This window comes from Monodon monoceros, unplaced genomic scaffold, assembly GCF_005190385.1.
Source record: "Monodon monoceros isolate NGI ecotype Baffin Bay Population unplaced genomic scaffold, NGI_Narwhal_1 Super_Scaffold_11, whole genome shotgun sequence".
NCBI lineage: Eukaryota > Metazoa > Chordata > Mammalia > Artiodactyla > Monodontidae > Monodon > Monodon monoceros.
In genome coordinates, this window is record NW_021703767.1 from 95,762,701 (window position 1) to 95,789,166 (window position 26,466).

A 26,466-nucleotide genomic window follows, 5' to 3' on the forward strand; every position below is an offset into this window, starting at 1 on the left:
AAAAAAAAAAAAAAAAAAAAAAAATCACAAAGCATTTGAAGTCATATCAGACATTCGTCATAATTGCTTGTGATCCAGACTGAGTAAATGCTTTTAAAAGTGTTCTTTCCCAGACAGTATTTAAATTAAGCCTCACTAATTCTTACTAGGGACGTGGATTAAAAAATTCTTGAGTTTAAGCATTCAAATTCTTATTCACTACTTCAGAACTACTTATGAGTTCAAGTAAATCTTCTCTATACTCCTCCTCATAATATCAAAGTGACTGTGAATCCTAGGTATTTTACTAAAACATTATAATCTATAGCCCGGTATCTAAGTCCTAAAAAAGATATATTCTGTGTTAGGGTTTTGGTTTTTTTTTTAGTATTTTATTTAGATCAGGGGTTGGCAAATGATAGCTCACGCTTCAGATCCTTCCTGCTGCATGTTTTTGTATGGCCCATGAGCTAAGTATGGTTTTAAAATTTTTAAATGTTTGAAAAAAAATCAAAAGAAGAGTAATGTTTCATGTCATGTGAAGATGATGTGAAATTCAAATTTCATTGTCCATGAATAGAGTTCTATGCAACACAGCCACGTTCATTTGTTCAGGTATTATCTATGGCTACTTTTGCATTACTGCAGCAAACATGAGTCATTGCAGAGACCATATGTCCTTTATAGAAAGTTTACTGACCACTTATCCAGATAATACTAATCTTGGTTCAGGCTTTGTAGTAAGTATTTTATTCTATTGAATATCTCATGGCCTTCACGATCACTTTCAGTTAAGAAGAACCACTGTAGCAGGCATGGAAACAGACTGTAACGGGTCACTGACTTTGCTACCAAAGCAGCCCTTGTCCTCTCTTTTCTTCAGCATGCCACATCTCTATCCCTTCTCTTCTTTCTAGCTTTTATCCCTTACTATACCAATATGAATCTCTGGAAAGCATGGAGGGGGAAAACCAATTTTCCTCCAACTTTTTTCCCTTCCTGAAAAATAGAAAACATTTAGTCAATAAAATTATATAAAATATTTAAGACAAGTTCAATGTTATTGCCTTTGCTTATTCAAAATAATACCTCAAAAGATAGATTTAAGAAAATCTAACTATAGTATTAAATCTTTGTAGTTTGTATACACTGAAAATGGATTTATGTTGCTGCAGATTTCTTGGAGTTTTGATTTGAAGGCAGAAATATGTGTTTAATTGGATACTAACCTTGCATTGTGACTGTGATTTAATTACCTAATAAGCATTACTAATGATACTCAAGAAAATTTAAACATTTTTGATATATTGAAACTCAAGAATATCTTCACATTATTTCCTCAGGAATGTAGTCTGAGATCCTAGCAGGCATATCCATCCCTCTGGCTAAATTGTCTAAGTACAATGTAGATATTTGAATCCTCCTTTAATTTACTTCATACTTAACTAGTTTCTGTAGTATATGAGGGGGGAAAAGCAAGCACACGTTGCTCATCAAATCATGTAATAAACTAACCTGTAAAAATAGAGGGACTTGTTTCCACCCAGGATTCGGTCTTCATAAATCTATAAGAATTCTTAAAAAAGCATCCATAAAAAAGAGTAGAAAAAGCTCATAGATCTTGCTCAGAAAATGAGACTGTGAATAGGCAGAGTAACCTGTGGCAAAGTCTTATCAGTTAACTTGGGGTTTCTGTCTCACAGTTGTCTTAAATCTAGAGAGTGTAGTAATTGTGTTTTTTTAAAAACTAATTAATTAAATTTTGCCTGCGTTGGGTCTTCGTTGCTGCTCGCGGGCTTTCTCTAGTTGTGGCAAGCGGGGGCTGCTCTTTGTTGAGGTGCGTGGGCTTCCCATTGTGGTGGCTTCTCTTTTTGCGGAGCACGGGCTCTAGGCACGTGGGCTTCAGTAGTTGTGGCATGTGAGCTCAGTAGTTGTGGCTCACGGGCTCTAGAGTGCAAGCTCAGTAGTTGTGGTGCATGGGCTTAGTTGCTCAGCGGCATGTGGGATCTTCCCAGATTGGGGATCGAACCCATGTCCCCTGCATTGGCAGGCGGATTCTTAACCACTGCGCCACCAGGGAAGCCCCCAATAATTGTGTGTTTGTTCTGCTATAATATGTCAATGTTTCTTGTGTTTTTGATTTTAACAGCTGGTTATAAACTGGCAAGTCATATCTATTAATAACTTTTTTAAGAAGTCAGTAACTTACAACTTTGTTTTCAACAAAATTTAGATCTATTTGTATGTATGATCCAAAAATTAGTTAGAACATATACTAAGCCGTATTTTCTGAATAAGCCACAATATACTTAATGCAGCTTTATATTTCTAAAGTAATCAAATATTTATAAATCTATAAGGGATATTAAAATTTATCTTATTTTTCACTTCTCCATAGATTTATATTTTCCTTCCAACAGAAAAATTGCTTTTTAGTCCCAGTTCAGCATTATATCTTTTATCCTTTTCCTCTAGGAGTATATGTGAAAATTGGGTATGTGGGGTAGGATTTTTATGGAGTTCTTCAGTCCGGTAATGCATGTGTACAATTGTGTATTTGTTCCTGGAAATCAGCAAACCAGTATTTCCTGCTGACTTTTTCTTTTCTTTTCTTGTTTTTTTTTTTTTTTTTTTTTTGGGCTGCGTTGGGTCTTCGTTGCTGCGTGGGCTTTCTCTAGTTGCAGCGAGCGGGGGCTACTCTTTGTGCTGTGCATGAGCTTCTCATTGCAGTGGCTTCTCTTGTTGCGGAGCATGGGCTCTAGGTGGGCAGGCTTCAGTAGTTGTGGCACACAGGCTCAGTAGTTGTGGTGCACATGCTCTGCGGCTTGTGGGATCTTCCCGGACTAGGGATCGAACCCGTGTCCCCTGAATTGGCAGGCAGATTCTTAACCACTGCGCCACCAGGGAAGTCCTCTGCTGACTTTCTTTTGTAGTTCTTAATGAGGGATTGTGTGACTTTAAATAGCTTTTCCAGTACAGTTTATCCTGGTGGATTATTTGGTGGAACTAGGTTAAGTTATGGCTGTAATCTTGCTGTGATAAGCTACATAGTGTTATTAATTACGTCAGAGTTACTATGTCTGAACTGTTAGCTTTTCCATTTCTGACACTACACCGATTATCACTACACTATTTTGTTAGCTGAAATTTTTATTCGATAGGGATTTCTTTTCTTTCTTCTCTACCTAACTGCGCTATATTTTGAGCATTTTTGATAGTGATATCAATCCTTTTCATACTGATGGTGGAGAGGAGTTACCGTAGCAATGAAAAAAGCATTGTCTCCAGAACCCAGAACCTGACTGCCTGGGTTAGTATCCCAGCTGCACTGCTTATTAGCTGTGTGCCTCTAGGCAAGTTGCTTTATCTTTCTGTGTTTTGGTTTCCACATCTATAAAATGGAGATAATAACAGTACCTACCCATAGGCTAGTTTTGAGGGCTAAATGTGTTATAACATGTAAGACATTTATACAGTACCTGGCACAAAAGTGCTCAGTAAGTAGTAATATTATCTTTACCGCATGTTCTTTTTTTGTTATTTTTCTCAGACATCTTGTACTCACTGGTATTCCTAGCTATCAGCTGGTTCCGCCTCTCCACTTTGGTACAGCTTAGTAAAGGTTTATTGCTACCGAATGGGGAGGTAAAGTCTCCATTGTAGGCTGTGGGTCTGTCTTATTGTGGTCCTCAGAGTTTGAAGGGGAGGAATCACAGTGATCCAGCCCAACATTTTGCAATTGCCTGGTATACAGTGTTCCCCCAAATTGACATGTACGGTGTCAGTGAAGAGTTGTTAAAGATAACAACAACAACAAAGAACATTTGTGCATGGATGTGAATTAGCTTGAAATAAAGGTAATGCCCTGTATAATTCATTAAAATTTCTACTTATTCTGTAGATTTCATGATTCTTTTTTTTCTTAAGCATGTTTTCAAAGTACTTTTTCCCCCCATATCATTTGGAATATATAAACAGAAACATAGGGAATTTAATATCTGTATAGCTTAAAATTTAAAAGTTTTTTTAGTAATTATTCTTAAATTGACATTCTAAAACATTTTCATGTCTTATGGGACAGTTCTTTGTAACCAAAGTTGGAATGACAACTTTGAGCAAGTCACCCCCTTCCTCTGTAAGTGAGAATAGTAGTATGTATCTCATAAGGTTATTGTGGAGATTAAATGAGATAATAAATATAAAGGTCTTAGAATTTTTTTTAAAGCACCAGATATTAACTGTTATTGTTACTAATATTTATTCTTGAATTTTCTTTCATATTTGCCTGGGCAGAATGCTAAAGATTAAAAAAATGACTTTTTTTTTTGTTCCACAGAGCAAGTAGAATTACCTGTTGTGGCATCAGTCAGTGCTTCAGTAATTAAATCTCCATCAGATCCTTCACATGTGTCTGTTCCTCCACCTCCACTCTTACTTCCAGCTGCTACCACAAGGAGTAATAGTACATCTATGCCTAGTAGCATACCCAGTGTAGAAAACAAACCTCCACAGGCTATTGTTAAGCCACAGATCTTGACCCATGTTATTGAAGGCTTTGTAATTCAGGAGGGATTGGAGCCATTTCCTGTAAGTAGCAAGCAAATTTGTATTTTTACAATTATTCATGTAGCATTATCTTAAAATGTATAATCCGTTGTTATCTAATAAAAAGCTTATAATTTTATCTCAAAAGTTGTTAATCTTTTATCTAGAATTTCTTTATATACATCATTTATATATTTCCAGATATACTTCTAGAATTTTACGCTAGCTATTTAAATGTATAAGAAGAAAACTTTCAGGATATAAGGATATCAGTTTTATAATTTTTAGAGAAGACAATTATACGTTTACTCCAATGAAATAAACTTTCTATTTTTTTTTAAGGGGCTTGAAATGATACCTAAAGTTCATTAATTTCTTTTTAATGGTGTTTCTTGTATAATATGATACTTTGTGAACTTGAATACAGAAAATAATGACTTCCCAGTGATCTCATACTTCTGATGTTACCCAGTTGATGCTTTAAAATTAGCAAATAGATCTTTTCATTATTCTTAAATCTCAGCCTTCAGTCAGATTTCAAAAATGCTTCAAAATGTTCACCTCAAAATTGAGGTGCTATATCTGTCACTAAGAGTATTGTGATTTGAGACTAGCTGTACATTACAGCTATACTAGATACATTACATACTAATATCCAGAGATGAACATTTTCCCTTAGAAAATATACCAAGACAAGTGGCCAAAATCAAAGCCCAAATCAAAGACAAGAAAACAAAATTATGTATTTTGGAGGACTTTGAACTATCTGATTTTTCAGATTCACAGGTAGTGCATTGTGATTGCACTGTGATAATTGACTGTCTAATCAGTTGCCTTTGCTTTCAGTTTACTGTGTGTATATTAAGCTTGGATCTAAGAATCTCTGATATATAGTGAGTGGAGGAACGGGTTTTTTTCTCCCTATTCCTCAGTGATAGGATCTGGCTCTGCCACATATAGACTGTGTAACCTTTGTCAAGTCATTCAGCCTTTTTGAAATTCATTTGTTCATCCAGCAAATGGAGGTGATACTTTGCTCTTAGGGTTATTGTGAGGACTAAATGTGCATAAATTGCTGTGTAGTGCCTGGCACTTAATGGCCATAGCTATGATTATCAATTATTACTAGTGACAGTTACAACTTCTTTTTTCAGATTACAAAAGTAATATGTATTTTTTAATGGAAAATGTAGAGAACAAATAATCCTCAGCAATACCACAGAGTATATTTTAATATATATATTTTTTCATATGATCAAGGTTATTATTATATATACAGTTCAGCTTCTTTCACTTAGTATATCTTGAGCATTTATTTTCTAGTTTGATTAATAGTACTTAGGAAACATTTTGAAAGGTTACATAATATTTCACTTTCTGGACAACTGTAATTTATATAATCCTTCCATTACAGTTGGCCCCCCATATCCACAGGTTTCACAGCAGGGAGTCAACCCAATCATAGATCAAGAATTAAAAAAAAAAACAGTCTACAAAGTTCCAGAAAGCAAAACTTGAATTTGCCATGCACGGGCAACTATTTACTTTGCATTTACGTTGTATTCAATATTATAAGTAATCTAGAGATGATTTAAAGTATATGGGATGGGACTTCCCTGGCGGTCCAGTGGTTAAGACTCTGTGCTCCCAATGCATTGGGTTCAATCCCTGGTCAGGGAACTAAGATCCCGTATGCCATGTGGTGTGGCCAAAAAAAAAAAAAAAAAAGTACATGGGAGAATGTGCATAGGTTATATGCAAATGATACTCCATTTTACATAAGGGACTTGAGCATCTGCGGAATTTGTATCCTCTGGAGTCTTGGAACCGATCCTCTGCAAGTACTGAGGGACAACTATGTTGTTGGACATTCAGGTTTCCATTTTTTTGCTGTTCAGATAGCCCTGAAAGGAATATCTTTGTATGTAAATTATCCACATTTGAAATCCACATTTTAAATAATTTCTTTAGCATAAATTCCTAGAAGTATAGGTATTGGATCACATTACATGTGTATTCAACGTATGTATTCATAAGACTCCTGATATATATTGCCAAATTATTTTCTGGAAGATTATTTAAATTTATTCATATACCAAAAGTGTATACTCTTAGCAGCGCTGAATATTACAGTTTTTTCAGCAATGAGTTTTCCATTTTTTCTTTTTTTGATTATAATAGGTTGCTGAACTAGGGAGTCAGGAGACTTGAGTTCCTGATTCTGCTTTTGTAAAGAAATCACCTGCATATTTTTGTTTGTTTTTTTTTTTTTGGATAGGCATTCCTTTGTTTTATTTTTTTAACACCTTTATTGGAGTATAATTGCTTTACAGTGGTGTATTAGTTTCTGCTTTATAACAGTGAATCAGCTATACATATACATATATCCCCATATCTCCTCCCTCTTGCATCTCACTCCCACCCTCCCTATCCCACCCCTCTAGGTGGTCGCAGAGCACCAAGCTGATCTCCCTGTGCTGTGTGGCTGCTTCCCACTAGCTATCTATTTTACATTGGTAGTGTATATAAGTCCATGCCACTCTCTCACTTCGTCCCAACTTACCTTTCCCCCTCTCCGTGTCCTCAAGTGCATTCTCTACATCTGCGTCTTTATTCCTGTCCTGCCCCTAGGTTCTTCAGAACCTTTTTTTTTTTTTAGATTCCAAATATATGTGTTAGCATATGGTATTTTTCTCTTTCTGACTTACTTCACTCTGTATGACAGACTCTAGGTCCATCCACCTTCTACAAATAACTCAACTTCGTTTCTTTTTATGGCTCAGTAATATTCCATTGTATATATGTGCCACATATTCTTTATCCATTCATCTGTCGATGGACACTGAGGTGCTTCCATGTCCTGGCTATTGTAAAAAGTGCTGCAATGAACATTGTGGTACATGACTCTTTCTGAATTATGGTTTTCTCAGGGTATATGCCTAGTAGTGGGATTGCTGGGTCGTATGGTAGTTCTATTTTTAGTTTCTTAAGGATCCTCCATACTGTTCTCCATAGTGGCTGTATCAATTTACATTCCTACCAACAGTGCAAGAGGGTTCCCTTTTCTCCACACCTTCTCCAGCATTTATTGTTTGTAGTTTTTTTTTTTTTTCTTTTCGGTACACAGGCCTCTCACTGCTGTGGCCTCTCCCGTTGTGGAGCACAGGCTCCGGACGCGCACGCTCAGCGGCCATGGCCCACGGGCCTAGCTGCTCCGCGGCATGTGGGATCTTCCCGGACCAGGGCACGAACCTGTGTCCCCTGCATCAGCAGGAGGACTCTCAACCACTGAGCCACCAGGGAAGCCCTGTTTGTAGATTTTTTGATGATGGCCATCCTAACTGGTGTGAGGTGATACCTCATTGTAGTTTTGATTTGCATTTCTCTAATGATTAATGATGTTGAGCAGTCTTTCATGTGTTTGTTGGCAGTCTGTATATCTTCTTTGGAGAAATGTCTATTTAGGTCTGCTGCCCATTTTTGGATTGGGTTGTTTGTTTTTTTGATATTGAGCTGCATGAGCTGCTTATAAATTTTGGAGATTAATCCTTTGTCAGTTGCTTCATTTGCATATATTTTCTCCCATCTTGATGTGGTTTCCTTTGCTGTGCAAAAGCTTTTAAGTTTCATTAGGTCCCATTTGTTTTTGTTTTTATTTCCATTCCTCAAGGAGGTGGGTCAAAAAGGATATTTTTGTACTTTATGTCATAGAGTGTTCTGCCTATGTTTTCCTCTAAGAGTTTTATAGGGTCTGACCTTACATTTAGGTCTTTAATCTATTTTGAGTTTATTTTTGTGCATGGTGTTAGGGAGTGTTCTAATTTCTTTCTTTTACATGTAGCTGTCCAGTTTTCCCAGCACCACGTACTGAAGAGGCTGTCTTTTCTTCATTGTATATTCTTGCCTCCTTTATCAAAAATAAGGTGACCATATGTGCGTGGGTTTATCTCTGGGCTTTCTATCCTGTTCCATTGATCTATATTTCTGTTTTTGTGCCAGTACCATACTGTCTTGATTACTGTAGCTTTGTAGTATAGTCTGAAGTCCAGGAGCCTGATTCCTCCAGCTCCGTTTTTGTTTCTCAAGATTGCTTTGGCTATTCGGGGTCTTTTGTGTTTCCATACAAATTGTGAAATTTTTTGTTCTAGTTCTGTGAAAAATGCCATCGGTAGTTTGATAGGGATTGCATTGAATCTGTAGATTGCTTTGGGTAGTATAGTCATTTTCACATTGTTGATTCTTCCCATCCAAGAACATGGTATATCTATCTGTTTGTATCATCTTTAATTTCTTTCATCAGTGTCTTATAGTTTTCTGCATACAGGTCTTTTGTCTCTTTAGGTAGGCTTATTCCTGGGTATTTTATTCTTTTTGTTGCAGTGGTAAATGAGAGTGTTTCCTTAATTTCTCTTTCACATTTTTCATCATTAGAGTTTGGGAATGCCAGAGATTTCTGTGCATTAATTTTGTATCCTGCTACTTTACCAAATTCATTGATTAGCTCTAGTAGTTTTCTGGTAGCATCTTTTCAATTCTCTGTGTATAGTATCATGTCATCTGCAAACAGTGACAGCTTTACTTCTTTTCCGATTTGGATTCCTTTTATTTCTTTTTCTTCTCTGATTGCTTTGGCTAAAACTTCCAAAGCTGTGTTGAATAATAGTGGTTAGAGTGGACAACCTTGTCTTGTTCCTGATCTTAGAGGAAATGGTTTCAGTTTTTCCCCATTGAGAGCAATGTTGGCTGTGGGTTTGTCATATATGGCCTTTATTATGTTGAGGTAAGTTCCCTCTGTGCCTACTTTCTGGATGGCTTTTATTATAAACAGGTGTTGAATTTTGTAGAAAGCTTTTTCTGTATCTATTGAGATGATCATATGGTTTTTCTCCTTCAATTTGTTAATATGGTGTATCACATTGATTGATTTGTGTATATTGAAGAATCCTTGCATTCCTGGGATAAACCCCACTTGATCATGGTGTATGTTCCTTTTAATGTGCTGTTGGATTCTGTTTGCTAGTATTTTGTTGAGGATTTTTGCATCTATGTTCATCAGTGATATTGGCCTGTAGTTTTCTTTCTTTGTGACATCCTTGTCTGGTTTCAGTATCAGGGTGATGGTGGCCTCATAGAATGAGTTTGGGAGTGTTCCGCCCTCTGCTATATATTGGAAGAGTTTGAGAAGGATAGGTGTTAGCTCTTCCCTAAATGTTTGTTAGAATTCACCTGTGAAGCCATCTGGTCCTAGGCTTTTGTTTGTTGGAAGATTTTTAATCACAGTCTCAATTTCATTGCTTGTGATCGGTCTGTTTATATTTTCTGTTTCTTCCTGGTTCAGTCTCGGAAGGTTGTGCTTTTTAAGAATTTGTCCATTTCTTGTACGTTGTCCATTTTCTTGGCATATAGTTGCTTGTAGTAACTCTCATGATCCTTTGTATTTCTGCAGTATCAGTTGTTACTTCTTTTTCATTTCATTTCAATTATATTGATTTGAGTCTTCTCCCTTTTTTTCTTGATGAGTCTGGCTAATGGTTAATCATTTTCATTTATCTTCTCAAGAACCAGCTTTAAGTTTTATTGACCTTTGCTATTGTTTCCTTCATTTCTTTTTCATTTATTTCTGATCTGATCTTTATGATTTCTTTCCTTCTGCTAATTTTGGGGGTTTTTTGTTCTTCTTTCTCTAATTGCTTTATGTGTATGGTTAGGTTGTTTATTTGAGATGTTTCCTGAGGTAGGATTGTATTGCTACTAACTTCCCTCTTAGAACTGCTTTTGCTGGATCCCATAAGTTTTGGGTTGTCGTGTTTTCATTGTCATTTGTTTCTAGGTATTTTTTGATTTCCTCTTTGATTTCTTCAGTGATCTCTTAACCAAGAGATTTAGTAGTGTATTTAGTAGTGTATGGTTTAGCCTCCATGTGTTTGTATTTTTTACAGATTTTTTCCTGTAATTGACATCTAGTCATACTGTTGTGGTCAGAAAAGATACTTGATACAATTTCAGTTTTCTTAAATTTACCACAGCTTGGTTTGTGTCCCAGGATATGATCTATCCTGGAGAATGTTCCATGAGTACTTGAGAAGAAAGTGTATTCTGTTGTTTTTGGATGGAATGTCCTATAAATATCAATTAAGTCCATCTTGTTTAATGTATCATTTAAAGCTTGTGTATCCTTACATTCATTTTTATTTTGGATGATCTGTCCATTTGTGAAAGTGGGGTGTTAAAGTCCCCTACTATGATTGTGTTACTGTCAATTTCCCCTTTTATGGCTGTTAGCATTTGCCTTATGTATTGAGGTGCTCTTATGTTGGGTGCATAAATATTTACAATTGTTATATCTTCTTCTTGGATTGATCCCTTGATCATTATGTAGTGTCCTCCTTTGTCTCTTGTAGTAGTCTTTATTTTAACGTCTATTTTATCTGATACGAGAATTGCTACTCCAGCTTTCTTTTGATTTCCATTTGCGTGGTATATCTTTTTCCATCCCCTTACTTTCAGTCTGTATGTGTCCCTAGGTCTGATGTGGCTCTTTTGTAGACAGCATACATATGGGTCTTGTTTTGCTATCCATTCAGCCAGTCTGTGTCTTTTGGTTGGAGCATTTAATCCATTTACATTTAAGGCAGTTATCGATATGTATGTTCCTATTACCGTTTTCTTAATTGTTTTGGGTTTGTTTTTATAGGTCTTTTCCTTCTCTTGTGTTTCCTGCCTAGAGAAGTTCCTTTAGCATTTGTTTTAAAGCTGGTTTGGTGGTGCTGAATTCTCTTAGCTTTTGCTTGTCTGTACAGGTTTTAATTTCTCTGTCGAATCTGAATAAGATCCTTGCTGGATAGAGTATTCTTGGTTGTAGGTTTTTCCCTTTCATCGCTTTAAATGTGTCCTGCCACTCCCTTCTGGCTTGCAGAGTTTCTGCTGAAAGATCAGCGGTTAACCTTATGGGGATTCCCTTGTATGTTATTTGTTGTTTTTCCCTTGCTGCTTTTAATATTTTTTCTTTATAATTAATTTTTGATTAATATGTGTCTTGGCGTGTTTCTCCTTGGGTTTATCCTGTATGGGACTCTCTGCACTTCCTGGACTTGATTGGCTATTTCCTTCCCCATAACAGGGAAGTTTTCAACTATAATCTCATCAAATATTTTCTCAGTCCCTTTCTTTTTCTCTTCTTCTTCTGGGCCCCCCTATAATTCGAATGTTGGTGCATTTAATGTTGTCGCAGAGGTCTCTTAAGACTGTCCTCAATTCTTTTCATTCTTTTTTCTTTATTCTGCTCTGCAGTAGATATTTCCACTGTTTTATCTTCCAGGTTACTTATCCGTTCTTCTGCCTCAGTTATTCTGCCATTGATTTCCTTCTAGAGAATTTTTAATTTCATTCATTGTGTTGTTCGTCATTGTTTCTTTGCTCTTTAGTTCTTGTAAGTCCTTGTTAAACGTTTCTTGTATTTTCTCCATTCTATTTCAAAGATTTTGGATCACCTTTACTATCATTACTCTGAATTCTCTTTCAGGTAGACTGCCTATTTCCTCTTCATCTTTTTGGTCTGGTGGGTTTTTTCCTTGCTCCTCCATCTGCTGTGTGTTTCTCTGTCTTCTCATTTTGCTTAACTTACTGTGTTTGGGGTCTCCTTTTCACAGACTACATGTTCATAGTTCCCGTTGTTTTTGGTGTCTGCCCTCAGTGGCTTAGATTGGTTTAGTGGGTTGTGTAGGCTTCCTGATGGAGAGGACTGGTGCCTGTGTTCTCGTGGATGAGGCTGGATATTGTCTTTCTGTTGGGCAGCACTGCATCTGGTGATGTGTTTTGGGGTGTCTGTGACCTTATTATGATTTTAGGCAGCCTCTCTGCTAATGGGTGGGGCTGTATTCCTGTCTTGCTAGTTGTTTGGCATAGGGTGTCAAGCAGTGTAGCTTGCTGGTCGTTGAATTGAGCTGGGTCTTAGCATTGAGATGGAGATCTCTGGGAGAACTTTCACTGTGTGATATTACGTGGAGCCGGGAGCTCTCTGGTGGACCAGTGTCCTGAACTCAGCTCTCCCACCTCAGAGGCACAGGCCTGACCCCCAGCTGGAGCACCAAGACCCTGTCAGCTGCATGGCTCAGGAGAAAAGGGAGAAAGAAAGAAAGAAAGAGAAAGAAAGAAAGGGAGGGAGGGAGGAAAAAATAAAATAAAATAAAGGTATTAAAATAAAAATCTTTAAAAAATTATTTAAAAAATTTAAAAATAATAGAAAGAAAGAAGAGAGCAACGAAACCAAAAAACAAATCCACCAATGATAACAAGCACTAAAAACTATACTAAAGAAAAAAAAAAGGAATAACGGACAGACAGAACCCTAAGACACATGTTAAAAGCAAAGCTATACAGACAAAATCACACAAAGAAGCATACACATACACACTCACAAAAAGAGAAAAAGGGAAAAAAATATATATATGTATTTAAAAGAAAAAGTAAGCGAGCAGCCAAATCAATAAACAAATCTACCAATGATAATAAACTCTAAATAGTAAACTAAGGTAAACATAAAATCAGAAACAAATTAGATGCAGAAAGCAAACCCCAAGTCTACAGCTGCTCCCAAAGTCTGCCGCCTCAATTTTGGGATGATTCGTTGTCTATTCAGGTATTCCACAGATGCAGGGTACATCAAGTTGATTGTGGAGCTTTAATCTGCTGCTTCTGAGGCTGCTGGGAGAAATTTCCCTTTCTCTTCTTTGTTCGCACAGCTCCCGGGACTCAGCTTTGGATTTGGCCCCGCCTCTGCATGTAGGTCGCCAGAGGGCGTCTGTTCTTTGCTCAGACAGGACGGGGTTAAAGGAGCCGCTGATTCGGGGGCTCTGGCTCACGCAGGCCGGGGGGGAGGGAGGGGCACGGAATGCGGGGCAAGCCTGCGGCGGCAGAGGACGGCGTGACTTACAACAGCCTGAGGCGCGCTGTGCATTCTCCTGGGGAAGTTGTCCCTGGATCACAGGACCCTGGCAGTGGCGGGCTGCACAGGCTCCCGGGAGGGGAGGTGTGGATAGTGACCTGTGCTTGCACACAGGCTTCTTGGTGGCGGCAGCAACAGCCTTAGCGTCTCATGCCCGACTGTGGGGTCCATCCTTATAGCTGCAGCTCGCGCCCGTCTCCGGAGCTCGTTTAGGTGGTGCTCTGAATCCCTTCTCTTCGTGCACCCTGAAACAATGGTCTCTTGCCTCTTAGGCACGTTTAGAGTTTTTCCCGGACTCCCTCCTGGCTAGCTGTGGTGCACTAACTCCCTTCAGGCTGTGTTCACTCAGCCAACACCAGTCCTCTCCCTGGGATCTGACCTCTGGAGCCAGTGCCTCAGCTCCCAGCCCCTACCTGCCCTGGTGGGTGAGTAGACAAGCCTCTCGGGCTGGTGAGTGCTGGTCGGCACTGATCCTCTGTGCGGGAATCTCTCCGCTTTGCCCTTTGCCCCTAATTCTGTGTTAGTGTGTGGAAACTTTTCCTCCTTCACAGCTCCCTTCCGGAGGTGCAGGTCCCGTCCCTATTCTTTTGTCTCTGTTTATTCTTTTTTTTTTTTGCCCTACCCAGGTATGTGGGGAGTTTCTTGCCTTTTGGGAGATCTGAGGTCTTCTGCCAGCGTTCAGTAGGTGTTCTGTAGGAGTTGTTCCACGTGTAGATGTATTTCTGGTGTATCTGTGGGGAGGAAGGTGATCTCCGCGTCTTACTCTTCCGCCATCTTGAAGGTCTCCTCCTCCACCTGCATACTTTTAACATTAGTTCCCTTTATTTTTTTTTAATGTATGTATGTATTTATTTATTTTTGGCTGCATTGGATGTTCATTGCTGCGCGTGGGCTTTCTCTGGTTGCGGCAAGCTGGAGCTACTCTTCTTTGTGGTGCGTGGGCTTCTCATTGCGGTGGCTTCTCTTGTTGCAGAGCCCAGGCTCTCGGCGCACAGGCTTCAGTAGTTGTGGCACATGGGCTCAGTAGTTGTGACTTACAAGCTCTGGAGCACAGGCTCGTGGGCTTAGTTGCTCTGTGGCGTGTGGGATCTTCCTGGACCAGGGCTTGAACCCATGTCCCCTGCATTGGCAGGTGGGTTCTTAACCACTGTGCCACCAGGGGAGTCGAGTTCCCTTATCTTTAAAATGCATATGATAATGATCTATCCTGAGGAGATAATCCTACAAATAAAAAGCTTTGTGCATGAAAAATAAATCTTAAAAGTTATTGCAGGAAAAAAATATATTAAAGGTACTGGCTCATCAAAATTTATTACTGATTTTTTAAAAATCTTTTTAGCCTACCTGCCTAAACTAGGACCCTTGGTTCCATTTGACTGATACTTTGAAGCATCCATACTGCTCATGAACTGCAGTATAAGTATTTATGTTCAGGTTGCCTAACCTTTTCTCAAGGAATAAAGCCCTTAATGAATGGATCTGATCAGTCGTACAAGTAAATTATCACAGATACCATTCGTTTCAAGAGATTTTTAACCTAAGTTGTTTTTGAAAATCTTTTAAAAGGTTATTTTATTTTGTTCTGTCTTTTAAAGGTGAGTCGTTCGTCTCTGCTGATTGAACAGCCTGTGAAAAAAAGGCCTATTTTGGATAATCAGGTGATAAATTCCGTGTGTGTTCAGCCAGAGCTACAGAATAATGCAAAGCATGCAGATAATTCATCTGACACAGAGATGGAAGACATGATTGCTGAAGGTTTGTGGATTTTTCTTTAAGATGCCCTTTAACTTTGACTTTGATTGTTTGAAATAAGACATGGGTGTTTATTCCACACAGATTTTCACTTGGAAGTATTTACTTTTTTTCTCATATAATGTATTATTTGACTAAAATAGTGGGAAAGCTAATCAGACTCTTAATGGTCATATAATTAAAATAGCAAGATTGGTGTTAATTTGTATACTACCAGTTTGACATTTGAAGGAGTGTGGTTGGGAAAAGCTCCATTATATATGAAACTAATTCAGAATTTTAGGATCAAAACAACCAATTCTCTTTCTTAAGCAGACTTTAAGTAAATGACTATTTTACTGAGTTTGCTTAAAAATTTAGAGCTTCTGGGTTGTTTGGTTTTAGACTTTATGTATTCAGATGTTTGATATCAGGTGGCTGTTACAGTTGTGTTAAGGACGTAGTCTTCAATCAAAAGGCGATTAAGTTTGTTCATAGAGGAAAATATCACTAAATCTTCTCAGTGTCAAAGAATTTTTTTTATAGACCTTATTCTGATAGTGAATATTCCATAAAAGTCAAAGTGGTAATGCAAAGTGACTTTAGGAAAACAAACACAAATAAATGCAAAAATGATATATTTTACTTTTTATTGATTCTGATCGTGGCTCTGCAGTTGATACCGTTCAGTTTAATTAAATAGCATTTAATATAGTCAGAGCTCTGTAATAGTGAATTAATTAATATCTGTGTCTAAGTAATTATCCTCAATATATTAATATATTTCATCTAAAATTAATTTATTCATTTTGTAAATATTTATTTAGCATATATTATGTGCCTGTACTTTGCTAAAATTAAGTAAAATAGCATGCTGGTAAGCAAAATAGATACTGACTTGGCTCGCAGTTTTCCTAATTCTTAAGAGGAAGGCACCTCTGTCATTGTGGTAATTTATGAACTGTTGCAAAGTATTTATCACTGTTTTACTTCTTATTTGAATAGCGAAGAGTATGATAGTAGTATAAAATTTTTTTACTGCTAACTTACGTTGAGTTCAATTTGATTTTTTTTTATTTAAAAGAATGTTAAACATGAAAATTTTCAAACATACATACAATTAGAGAGAACTGTATAATGAATCCCAACTCACCCAGATGCAACATTACCCAATTTTAAACATTATTTTGCCACACCAGCTTCATCCATCCCTTTTGTTTTTTTCTCCCTACGTTCCCCCCTTCTCTCTTTCTCTGTTGCTTTTTCTCTTTCCCTTTTCTCCCTTTATTCCTCTGTTTAAAAAAAGCTCATGGTTCTTATTGTATTTTGCTAGTACATGCTTCAGTGTGCATCTATAAAAAGTGTACATTTTAATGCTGTGTCACACAAAACAACATTAATAACTGTTTGGTGTCATCTAGTACCTGGTCCATATTCAGATTTCCTCAATTGTATAATTGCTTAAATTGTATAAATGTTCTTTTATAGTTATTTTGTTCAAGTCAGGATCCAAACAGTGTCTACATTTTGCCTTTTGTTGTTATTAACTTAATTTCATTTAATTTCTAAATACTTGCTTTTAGTTATGCATACTATTTATCTGAGAAAATTTTTCATTTGAGATAAAGAGTAGTAGAGATGAATGTGCAGGGTTTTTTTTTTTTCTTGTCTATAAGAATAAGTGTATAAACAAAAGTTTTCTAGGCTAATAAGCATATGTAATGTGCTCTCTTGTGTGCACATATTGGAGAAAAATGGAAAACTGCTTAGGAAGCTTCATAGCATATTTTGTGATGCTCATGGTTTATAATATAATACAATTAAAACATATGCTGGACTATGCTGGAACCTAGAGGAGCTTTTGATCTAGTAGGAAGTAGCAATCTCCACAACAGAAAGATAACTAAGGAGCAACATATGGTAGGTATTAAATGAATTATTATAGACAGTAATAGTATAGACAGCACGTTAAAACTGGGTGAGATTATTGCCAGTTTAGTGAGTTTTCTGTAGAGATGGGATTTGACCTGGGTCTTGGGTGGTAAAGCATAGATTTAAGATAACAGGAATAACCTTTCGGGTTAGCATACCATGAATAAATGCACAAAAGATGTGCAAGTGCTAGGTAACTTCAGGAGGGGGCAGTGAAGAGTAGACAGTTGGGTTAGAGAAGTAGTGGGTAGTAAGGCAGTCAGATTCTAGCATACTTTGATATTCGACTATGGAGTTAGGAGTTATCTTGCTGTCAAGAGGATGGTTACTGAAGATTTTTTAGGCGGATGACACGAAAAAGAGTGTTTTTGGAAACTCTGCTGGTCACATGTAGGAGCAGTGTAGAGGTTTGGCATGTAATTGATACCTGTAGTCATGGTGGGAAGAGGAAGACAAGGCAAAGGGTAGTTTTAAAGGACAAGATACCAGAGTAAGGAAAAGGGAGATTTAAAGATGATTAATCTATGCAATGAATAATAAATAAGCCATAGAGATCTAATGCATGGTATAATGAGTATAGACAACAATATTATACTATAATCATCAACCGTGCTAGGAGACTTAAACTTAATTATCCCAGTGACTAAAATGAAAGGATAAAAATGTAATGTGATAGAAGTGCTCAGTATTGCTACAAAGGCAGTCATATTATAATATATAAATGTAGCAAGTTAATGTATTTTACACCTTAAATTTACACACTGTTTATGTTAACTATATTCAGTTAAAGAAAGATTAATCTATTTCATAGTAGAGATATATTTACTGAAAATGTGTCAAATTTTAAAATACTTCATAATTTCCCAAGGTAATTTTATAAAGTGTTTCTGTTACTGTATACTTCGGTGTTTATGGGAAGTATTACAGGGTGAAATGGTGAGGTCACTTATTTAGTGGCTTTGGTTGTAGTAGTATATACAGTTTAATTCAGTATGAAAAACAATGTAAGGATTATTCTTTTTTTAAAGGATAAACTATGTCTCTATTTGGACTGGTTCTATAACCAGAATCTCCAACCAAAATGTGATTTACCAAAATATCTTATGTCTTCCCTGGTAAATCATTACACTGATCATGGTTTCTATCTCATCACCTCTCTTTGCTGCTGATCATCACATGATCTCAAGTCTTCAGGAAAATTGAAAAGTAACTCCTCCTTGCACAGAAAAATTGGGGAGCTCTGCTAGTTAGGATATGTGTTTGGCCACTCCATTAGAGACCCAGAATAATACCTGATGAAGTAAAGTTTAATTTTCTCTGACATAGTCTAAAGGTAAGCAGGGCAGGGCTCCATTGTGTTGGGCAGCTAAGCTGTCAGTGGCTCTGCCATCCCTAGAACGTTGCTCACATTTCCAAGATAGCTAATCTTCATGATCACATTCTAATTGTAAGATGGGAGAAAGGGCACTACCTGGAATTTGGTCAGAAACTGGCCACACATGGGGCAGAAACTGTACTTTTTATTCTCAGTGGCCATATTCCTAGCTAAATATTAGGATTTTGTTACTGTGGGAGAAAAGTGAAGAATGGATATTAGGGAAGTGCCAGCTGTCTCTGCCATAGAATCCCATCTTTATTAGCCAAAGCAATAGTTTTTTAAACTTATTTGGCTCTGTAATTTTTTATTTACAGATGTGAAAAAGTAGCCTTGGTAACATTACCAGATTTGTTGAAATTTTGACCAAATATTAGAACTGGACTTCTTTGAATCTGTTAATATTCCTCTCTTCTTTATGAGAAATAAAACTGATGTTCTGTTTTTGTCAGGTTGTTAACCCTTAGACCATACCTGTTTGGGATCTCCCCTCTCTCACCAGCAAAAACATTTCCTTCTCCTTCATAAGGTATTCTAACCTGTTAATCAAGTGTTGCATATTATTATGTTAATTAATACAAACTCTTGAAATAAAGCTTTCAGTATAGTCAAAATGGAACTAGTTGACAAATGGGCTCTTTGGGGCTGGATTGGTGGCAGTGGTGGTCAAATGAGAGGTTCTGTCGCCGGTACAGGCTTATCAAGGTCAGATATGGTTACAAGCATGACAGTGTAAAAGCAATACTCCTGGAAGTATGGCACTAGGTCCCAGGGATGTGTTGAGGGGCACAACTGTGTGAAAGCCATCTCTAGGTCATTGGAAGGAGCAGTTTTTACTTTACTTGCTTTGAGACTCTTTTGTTCCTCATTGCTACTAAATAGATGAGTTTTGTTTATGAAGACAGTCTTGAGAATTTCCTTGAGATGATCACTTGCTAGTTTATGATTTGATTGGTCATGACAGTGTATTTGGATGTCCCTTGGAACTTCAAATATTTCACAGTGTATTTTTTAGTTCTTGCTGCCTTCACTTAATTTAGCACTTTGCTGTTTGCTTCTCCAGTAACACTGGGATAATGTGATGCTTGAATGTACTGAGTACATGTCATCCATGTCTACATTTCAGAGTCCCTTTCTTCATCTTAACAAGTCTTGCTTAAATGAATAACATAGAAAAGCACATATGGAGCTCATAGCTAAAAGCTTTAGTTAGTGGAGTTCTTTTTTTGTATATTTTATGCGACTTGGCATAGGAATTATGATGATGCATGAAAATGGCAAAATATGGTGGATTTAAGAATTTAACAGTTTTCATTGAAGTATTAAGCACTTATTACAGGCCTTAGTACTCTTAGTTCTTATGTGGAAAATAGGAAATGGAACTGTCACTTTTTTGTGCCTGCTACCTATCGGGCATTCATGTAATCTTCACTGCAATTCTTCGGGAAGGGTATTTTAAACTCCATTTTACAGATGAGAAAACTGTGGGTCCTGAAGATTAAGTTGCTTACTTACAGGTGACTGCTGCTGCTGAATACTTGAGGATTTAGGTGGGAAGTTTCTTTGGGTCCTGTGGTATGACTTGAAAGTTATGGATATAGAGGTGGAGGGAAGGACATTCTCATTTAACAGAGAAGCACCCTGACAAAAAGGAGCAGAGGTTAGAAGTTACAAAACCAATGGTGATTTTGAAGGTAAATGTAAATTACTTTGTTTTAATATGATAAAACTAAAAGGGACTGTTTTATAATTAGATAAATACGTCTTTATATATTCTGTTGTACATTGCAGATCTTTGAGAGTGTTAACTGTTTTAAATGCTCCTCTGAAATCAGACATCAAAATTTTACCTTCTTTTTGGATTCATCGTCATTTTCTCCAGTTAGAAGTGTGTTCTTTGCTATATATATTGTACATAGCACAATGTATCAAAATTCATATACTACATGATACTTTTTGAAAGGTAGTGACTTTGTTTTATTTTGCACATTTTAGGTAGGTTGGATTCTTAGCAAAATGAACCTTTAAAAATGTATTGCTTATTTATATAGAGAAAACTCCATAAAATATTTTTATGCAGGAGCAAGAGGGAATTGGTGGAAGTGGTTGTTTTGGGGGGCTTTGCCTTGCCAAAGTGGCTATGGATTGAAAAGTTAAAAGACCATTCCTTTTAAGTTTCCTGGAGGGTCTGAACTCTAGCAGCATCCAACCAATGTAGAAGCTAAAAGAAAATTTGCCACAATTAAAGTTTTGGAAGTTTTTTCTTTGTTTTCTTCTTTTTAGAGGCATTAGAAGAAATGGACAGTGAGTTGCTCAAGTGTGAATTCTGTGGAAAGATGGGGTATGCTAATGAATTTCTGCGGTCAAAACGATTCTGCACTATGTCGTGTGCCAAAAGGTATTTCTGTTCTCTTGAATTTCCTAGAGCACAAGCCAACAACTGCTGTAACAAAACCAAAAAACTTGCAGAGTTTACCATTAGTCAAAACTAGATATTATAGAGGAATGATATCAAATAGGCATTATTTGGAGCAACTTTGCTATTTAGTTGTTAACTTTTGCTCCGTGAAAACTGCATATTCATAACACATACAGCATAATCTAATGTTGAAGTGGCAATCTTCTGGTGGTAAGAATATGCTTAGGAGAACCCCTCCTGTGAATAGACTACTAGTCCTTAAGGTGTCAAAACAATATTTGTTTTATCAATATTGAAATACCTGGATTTACTTTGTTATATTTTTAAATGTTTCATTTTTTTTAACCATATCCTATTTATTTTAGGTTTCTAAGTGGGACAGCTATAGCATAAGTTCTCCACATTGTTATATTATCTGACAACAAAATGGCCTGTCTTCTAAACCTGTATTTTCAATAGTAATGTTATAGGTGAATAGTATTACTATCAAAATTTTTAGTATCTTCATTGATCTAGTCGCAAGTTTAGTTTACATTAAAGAACACCCCTCTAATTCTGATTATAAATCCTAATTATAGGTATTTCCCACCAAAGGTGAAGTGTATGCACAGGTTGATTATTTTGAAATATGTTTTCTATTCCAAAAGTTATTATTCTCTCAAAGAATTTAAGAACTTAAATATTCATCAAGGGAATTTCTTGCTTGAATACATTATTTAGTATGGTGCCCCAAAAATATACTTAGTAAAACTTAAGTTAAATAACTAGTAGAAGTATTTTCCTCTAAAAATGGGTTATTGGTTTTTCAATTGTCAATCTGTTATTCAGATATTCTTTCATGTTATTGATAGTCCTAATCAAATTATGTAGCTCCTATTTTAACTTAGGAGTTTTTCCAGTTTGCATGTACTACGAGAAAGAATAGTGCCTCTCTGATTCTAAGGGATTAAAAACTGAGGGAGAAGGATTGCCTTTCAGAATATTTTAAACTTCTTGACTATTTAGAAATATTTCAGGACATTTAACACACTACGATCACTCTTCTCCCAGAGGTGATTGCTCAGTTGTCCTGTTATTATACCTTTAGGCGAAGCTCTTTAGAGGTTTAGGGGTCCTAACGTAGGAAAATGCAGACGAGAGAAGAGCAAGGAGGAGAGGATAAATTAGGTCTCACCTGAGAACTGCAGTTTACATGTCTGCCTAGCTATCTGTCTAAGATATCTAAATATTTAGGGACTAAATAGCAAGTGTAAAGGTAGTCTCTCTTCTCTGTTCTGTAGTCAGCTAGGAAAGAAGTTTTGTCAGTTATGTGAATGGAAATCAGAAACCTTTAGAGCTGAGTCCACAGATGAGCATAATGAACACAGGAGGAGCTTGTTGAATTGTTTTAGGGTAAAATGAAGTGACCATCAGGACACTTTTCTTTTTTATATTTTTAGTGGAAAAATCGCCTATTCACTCTCATAGAACTCCCACTTCTACCTCCTGATATTTTCATAAAACATAGGTGAGGAAATTCTTGTCATTTCCCTGAAAAATCATCTTAGAGCAAAAGAGTTTTGAAAATAAGAAATTACAATGGCAGTTTTATGTGTAAAAAAAGAGGAACTGTGTATATTTTTCTTAGCCTTTGTGTAGCTTTTCAGAAATTTGTATCTTAGATCATCTCTCTTCACTCTTCTTTCTAGGGAAGGGCTTGGCAAACTGCCCAGGCTGAGTCCTTTTTGGAGCCTATTTTTATATGGTCCCTGAACTAAGGATAGTATTTAAATTTTTAGGTGGTTGAAAAAGAATCAAAAGAATAACATTTTGTGACACCTGAAAATTACATAAAATTCAAATTTAAATGTTATTAAATAAAGTTTTATTGGAACACATCCATGCTCATTCATTATATTTTAAAATATATTTATTTATTTATTTTTGGCTGCGTTGGGTCTTTGTTGCTGCTCACAGGCTTCCTCTAGTTGCGAGAGCGGGGGCTGCTTTTCATTGCGGTGCGTGGGCTTCTCATTGCGGTGGCTTCTCTTTGTTGCAGAGCACAGACTCTAGGCGTGCAGGTTTCAGTAGTTGTGGCATGCAGGCTCAGTAATTGTGGCTCGCGGGCTCTAGAGCGCAGGCTCAGCAGTTGTGGCACATAGGCTTAGTTGCTCCGTGGCATGTGGGATCTTCCCAGACCAGGGCTTGAACCTGTGTCCCCTGCATTGGTAGGCAGATTCTCAACCACTGCGCCACCAGGGAAGTCCCCATGCTCATTCATTATTGTCCTTGGCTGCTTTCATGTTACAGTTGCAGAGTTGAGTAGTTGTGCCAGAAACTTGTGTGGCTTACAAAGCCTAAAATATTTAATATCTGGCCCTTTATAGAAGAAGTTTGCCAGCACCTGTTCTAGGGTGTTGGAACTAAGTAAATGGCATAGGACTCTTTTAAGCTGTCATCATGCTTTATAAAGGTCTACATTAAAAAATTTTAGAGTGCTCACTTCGACAGCACATATTCTAAAATTGGAATGCTACAGAGAAGATTAGCATGGCCCCTGCACAAAGATGATAGGCAAATACATAAAGTGTTCCGTATTTTAAATATATATATGTTAAAAATGTATATTTAAAAATATTAGACAGTCTATTTTGATAAAATAAAAATAATCTTTCAGCCAATTTTAAAAAATTATATATATTTGAATTTCCTGAATTTCTGAGACTCATGAATTCCTTGTGGAACTTTGAAATCTCAACTTTACCTTTTCATTCCTTGATTTTAGTTATATTTGAAAAATGTTTTACTAGCCATTTGAGATTTCCCCCTCTCTACTATATTAACCTCTTTTTATTAATCTCTTCAGAAATGATTACCTGGAAAAATAACAATTTGAACGTTTAAATAATTAATTCATAATTTATTTTCTCCTGGAACCTTGAATTATTTTGCAGCTAGAAAAATGAGTTATCCTCTGTATTTTGCAGGGAGTTTCTATCATGCTGTTATTAGGAGAAAATATCAATACCTTGTTATAGGTGTCCAGTATTATATTGAGAGCTATATTATGATGTAAAATGAGGCCACTTTTTTTTTTTTACTGTTAGCATAAGTAAATCTATTGAACACTATGGTTTACTTTCTGAGGTATTACAGACCATAATGAAATAAATGGCACTTACTGATTCACAACTGCACTTTAAGGTCATAATTAGTTACTAAATGGAGTGTCCCGTACATCATTTAATTTTTTTCTTACTTGAATTTCTTAGGTACAATGTTAGCTGTTCTAAAAAATTTGCACTTAGTCGTTGGAATCGTAAGCCTGATAATCAAAGTCTTGGGCATCGTGGCCGTCGTCCAAGTGGCCCTGATGGGGCAGCAAGAGAACATATCCTTAGGCAGGTCTGTAGAAACTTTGATTCAATGTACAATACCCTTTTCAGAAATACAAGGAAAGTGCAATGCTGTATTTTACCTGTACTACATTTTCCAGCTTCCAATTACTTATCCATCTGCAGAAGAAGACTTGGCTTCTCATGAAGATTCTGTGCCATCTGCTATGACAACACGCCTGCGCAGGCAGAGTGAGCGGGAAAGAGAGCGTGAGCTTCGGGATGTGAGGATGAGGAAAATGCCTGAGAACAGTGACTTGCTACCAGTTGCACAAACGGAGCCATCTGTATGGACAGTTGATGACGTCTGGGCCTTCATCCATTCTTTGCCTGGTATGTGATTCACCACTTTGGCCTTAATATTTGTCTTGTGCACACACAGAGGAATGACGTTAGATCCATCCACACCTATTGCACAAAAGGGTTAGAGAAGTTCTATGTATATGTACTCATTAAATGGCATTTGGTATTGAAATGTGATCTGTCTCCTCTTGCTTATTCCCTCAGCACAACTGGGTATTTTCTCATACCCCCCAAGTCGATAAAAACTGACTAGTCCTGCTTCTGCTGTGACACCTCAGCCGGTGAAGAGATTAAAGGTGCTCTCTTCTCTTCAGTCTGATTTCTCTCGAGAGGTCAGTAGAGAGATTGAGTCAGACGCTTCTTCCCTTCTGCTCTTCCAGTTTTCTATTCTATTTCCTCCTTATTTCCTAATTTAACCTTTTTTAAATGAAGTAAGAGAGACTATAATTTTTTTTTTTTACTTTTTTGAAAGCTAATCAGCACCTTTTAGAATATAAAAGTTTGGCTTCTTTTAAAAAAAAACCAAGCTGTTTCTTTTAAAGGAGGCTGCATTCTTTGATTCTTTGCAGTAAATAGACATCAAGAATACTTCTGAAATTAAGTAGACAACTGAAATTCAGTTATGATATTCCATTCCAGTATTGAGGGTTACTTTCTTATTTATGTTTTCTGCTCTCTCATTTGGTACTCTTTCCATCAGCTTAAGTCATTATGTTCTTTATCTTTTTTCTTTACTACAACAATAATCTTTTATTTCCACTTTCTCTAAGGGGCTGGCTACTGAAGACAGCTGCACCTTTGCTCATCATGAGACCCACACTGCTATATATGTTAAGACAATATATATTTTTTTAATCAGCAAACCTTTATCATTCACTTTGACCTTATGAATATAGAAAATAAGTTTTTAAAAATATTTGTTCCTTTTTGGTTTTTCAGTGAATCTGTCATATCTCTTGACACAAGCTTTCCAGAAAAATACATCCCCTTTGAACTTGTCTACAGACTTATTAAAATTAATCTAGCTATTTTTGCTAATTAATCTTTCTATGAAGGTGACCACTGTCTCAGAAGCAAACTTACAGCTAAAGTGTTGGGAGTTCCCTGGTGACCTAGACGTTAGGATTCATCGCTTTCACTGCAGTGGCCCGGGTTCAATCCCTGGTTGGGGAATCATCCCACATGCCGTGTGGTGCGGCCAAAATACAAAAAATAATAATAATAAAAATTAAAATAAATTAATTAAATAAAGTGTTGTATGAGTGAAGAAAGTATATGCAGAAGTACTCTGCTTTTTAAAAAATTCCTGGCTTGTGATGGGTTGACTTAATGAACTTTCGATTTTATGGTGGTACAAAAATGATACACATTCAATAGAAACTGTGCTTTAGTTTTGAATTTTGATCTTTTGCTGGTGATATGAAGCACAGTACTCTCTCCTCAGGTTGGGTAGGGCAGCTCCCAGTCAGGCACGCTGTCACGAGGGTAAATAGCTGATAGAACCATTCTGTACCCACGCAACTCTGGTTTTCACTTTCAGCACAGTAGTCAATAAATTACTTGAGACATTTAACACTTTATTATAAAATAGGCTTTGTGTTAGAAAATTTTGCCCAACTTACAGTAGGCTAATGTAAGTGTTCTGAGGACGTTTAAGGTAGGCTAGGCTAAACTATGATGTTCAGAAGGTTAGGTGTATTAAATGCATTTTCGACTTGATGTTTTCAACTTACGATGGGTTTGTCAGGATGTAAGTTGAGGAAGATTTATGTACAGAACTCTGAAATTTTATTAAATTATTGTTTCAATAGCTTGTTTTAGAAATGTTAAATAAGTTTTTCTTTTTTTTTTAAACAAGGTATGG

The 26,466-nt window shown here is 36.7% G+C and overlaps 1 protein-coding gene and 1 non-coding gene across 11 annotated transcripts in view; both read left to right on the forward strand.

The window, feature by feature from the left end:
* The window catches only part of PHC3 (polyhomeotic homolog 3), an 84,344-nt gene that overhangs the window by 46,127 nt on the left and 11,751 nt on the right, over positions 1-26,466 (forward strand). For 6 of the 10 annotated variants that reach the window (XM_029213856.1, XM_029213854.1, XM_029213857.1 and 3 more), the window contains 5 exons: positions 4,316-4,566; positions 15,064-15,223; positions 20,790-20,904; positions 24,177-24,309; positions 24,401-24,632. In XM_029213856.1, coding sequence (XP_029069689.1) covers positions 4,316-4,566; positions 15,064-15,223; positions 20,790-20,904; positions 24,177-24,309; positions 24,401-24,632 — 891 coding nt within the window. Of the gene's footprint in view, positions 1-4,315; positions 4,567-15,063; positions 15,224-20,789; positions 20,905-24,176; positions 24,310-24,400; positions 24,633-24,806; positions 25,512-26,466 lie in introns of those variants that run through there. The other 4 variants (XR_003792283.1, XR_003792282.1, XR_003792281.1 and 1 more) reach the window with 3 other exon arrangements.
* Positions 23,400-23,506, forward strand: LOC114891399. The gene has a single exon (XR_003792506.1). It is a non-coding gene; the product is annotated as a U6 spliceosomal RNA (small nuclear RNA).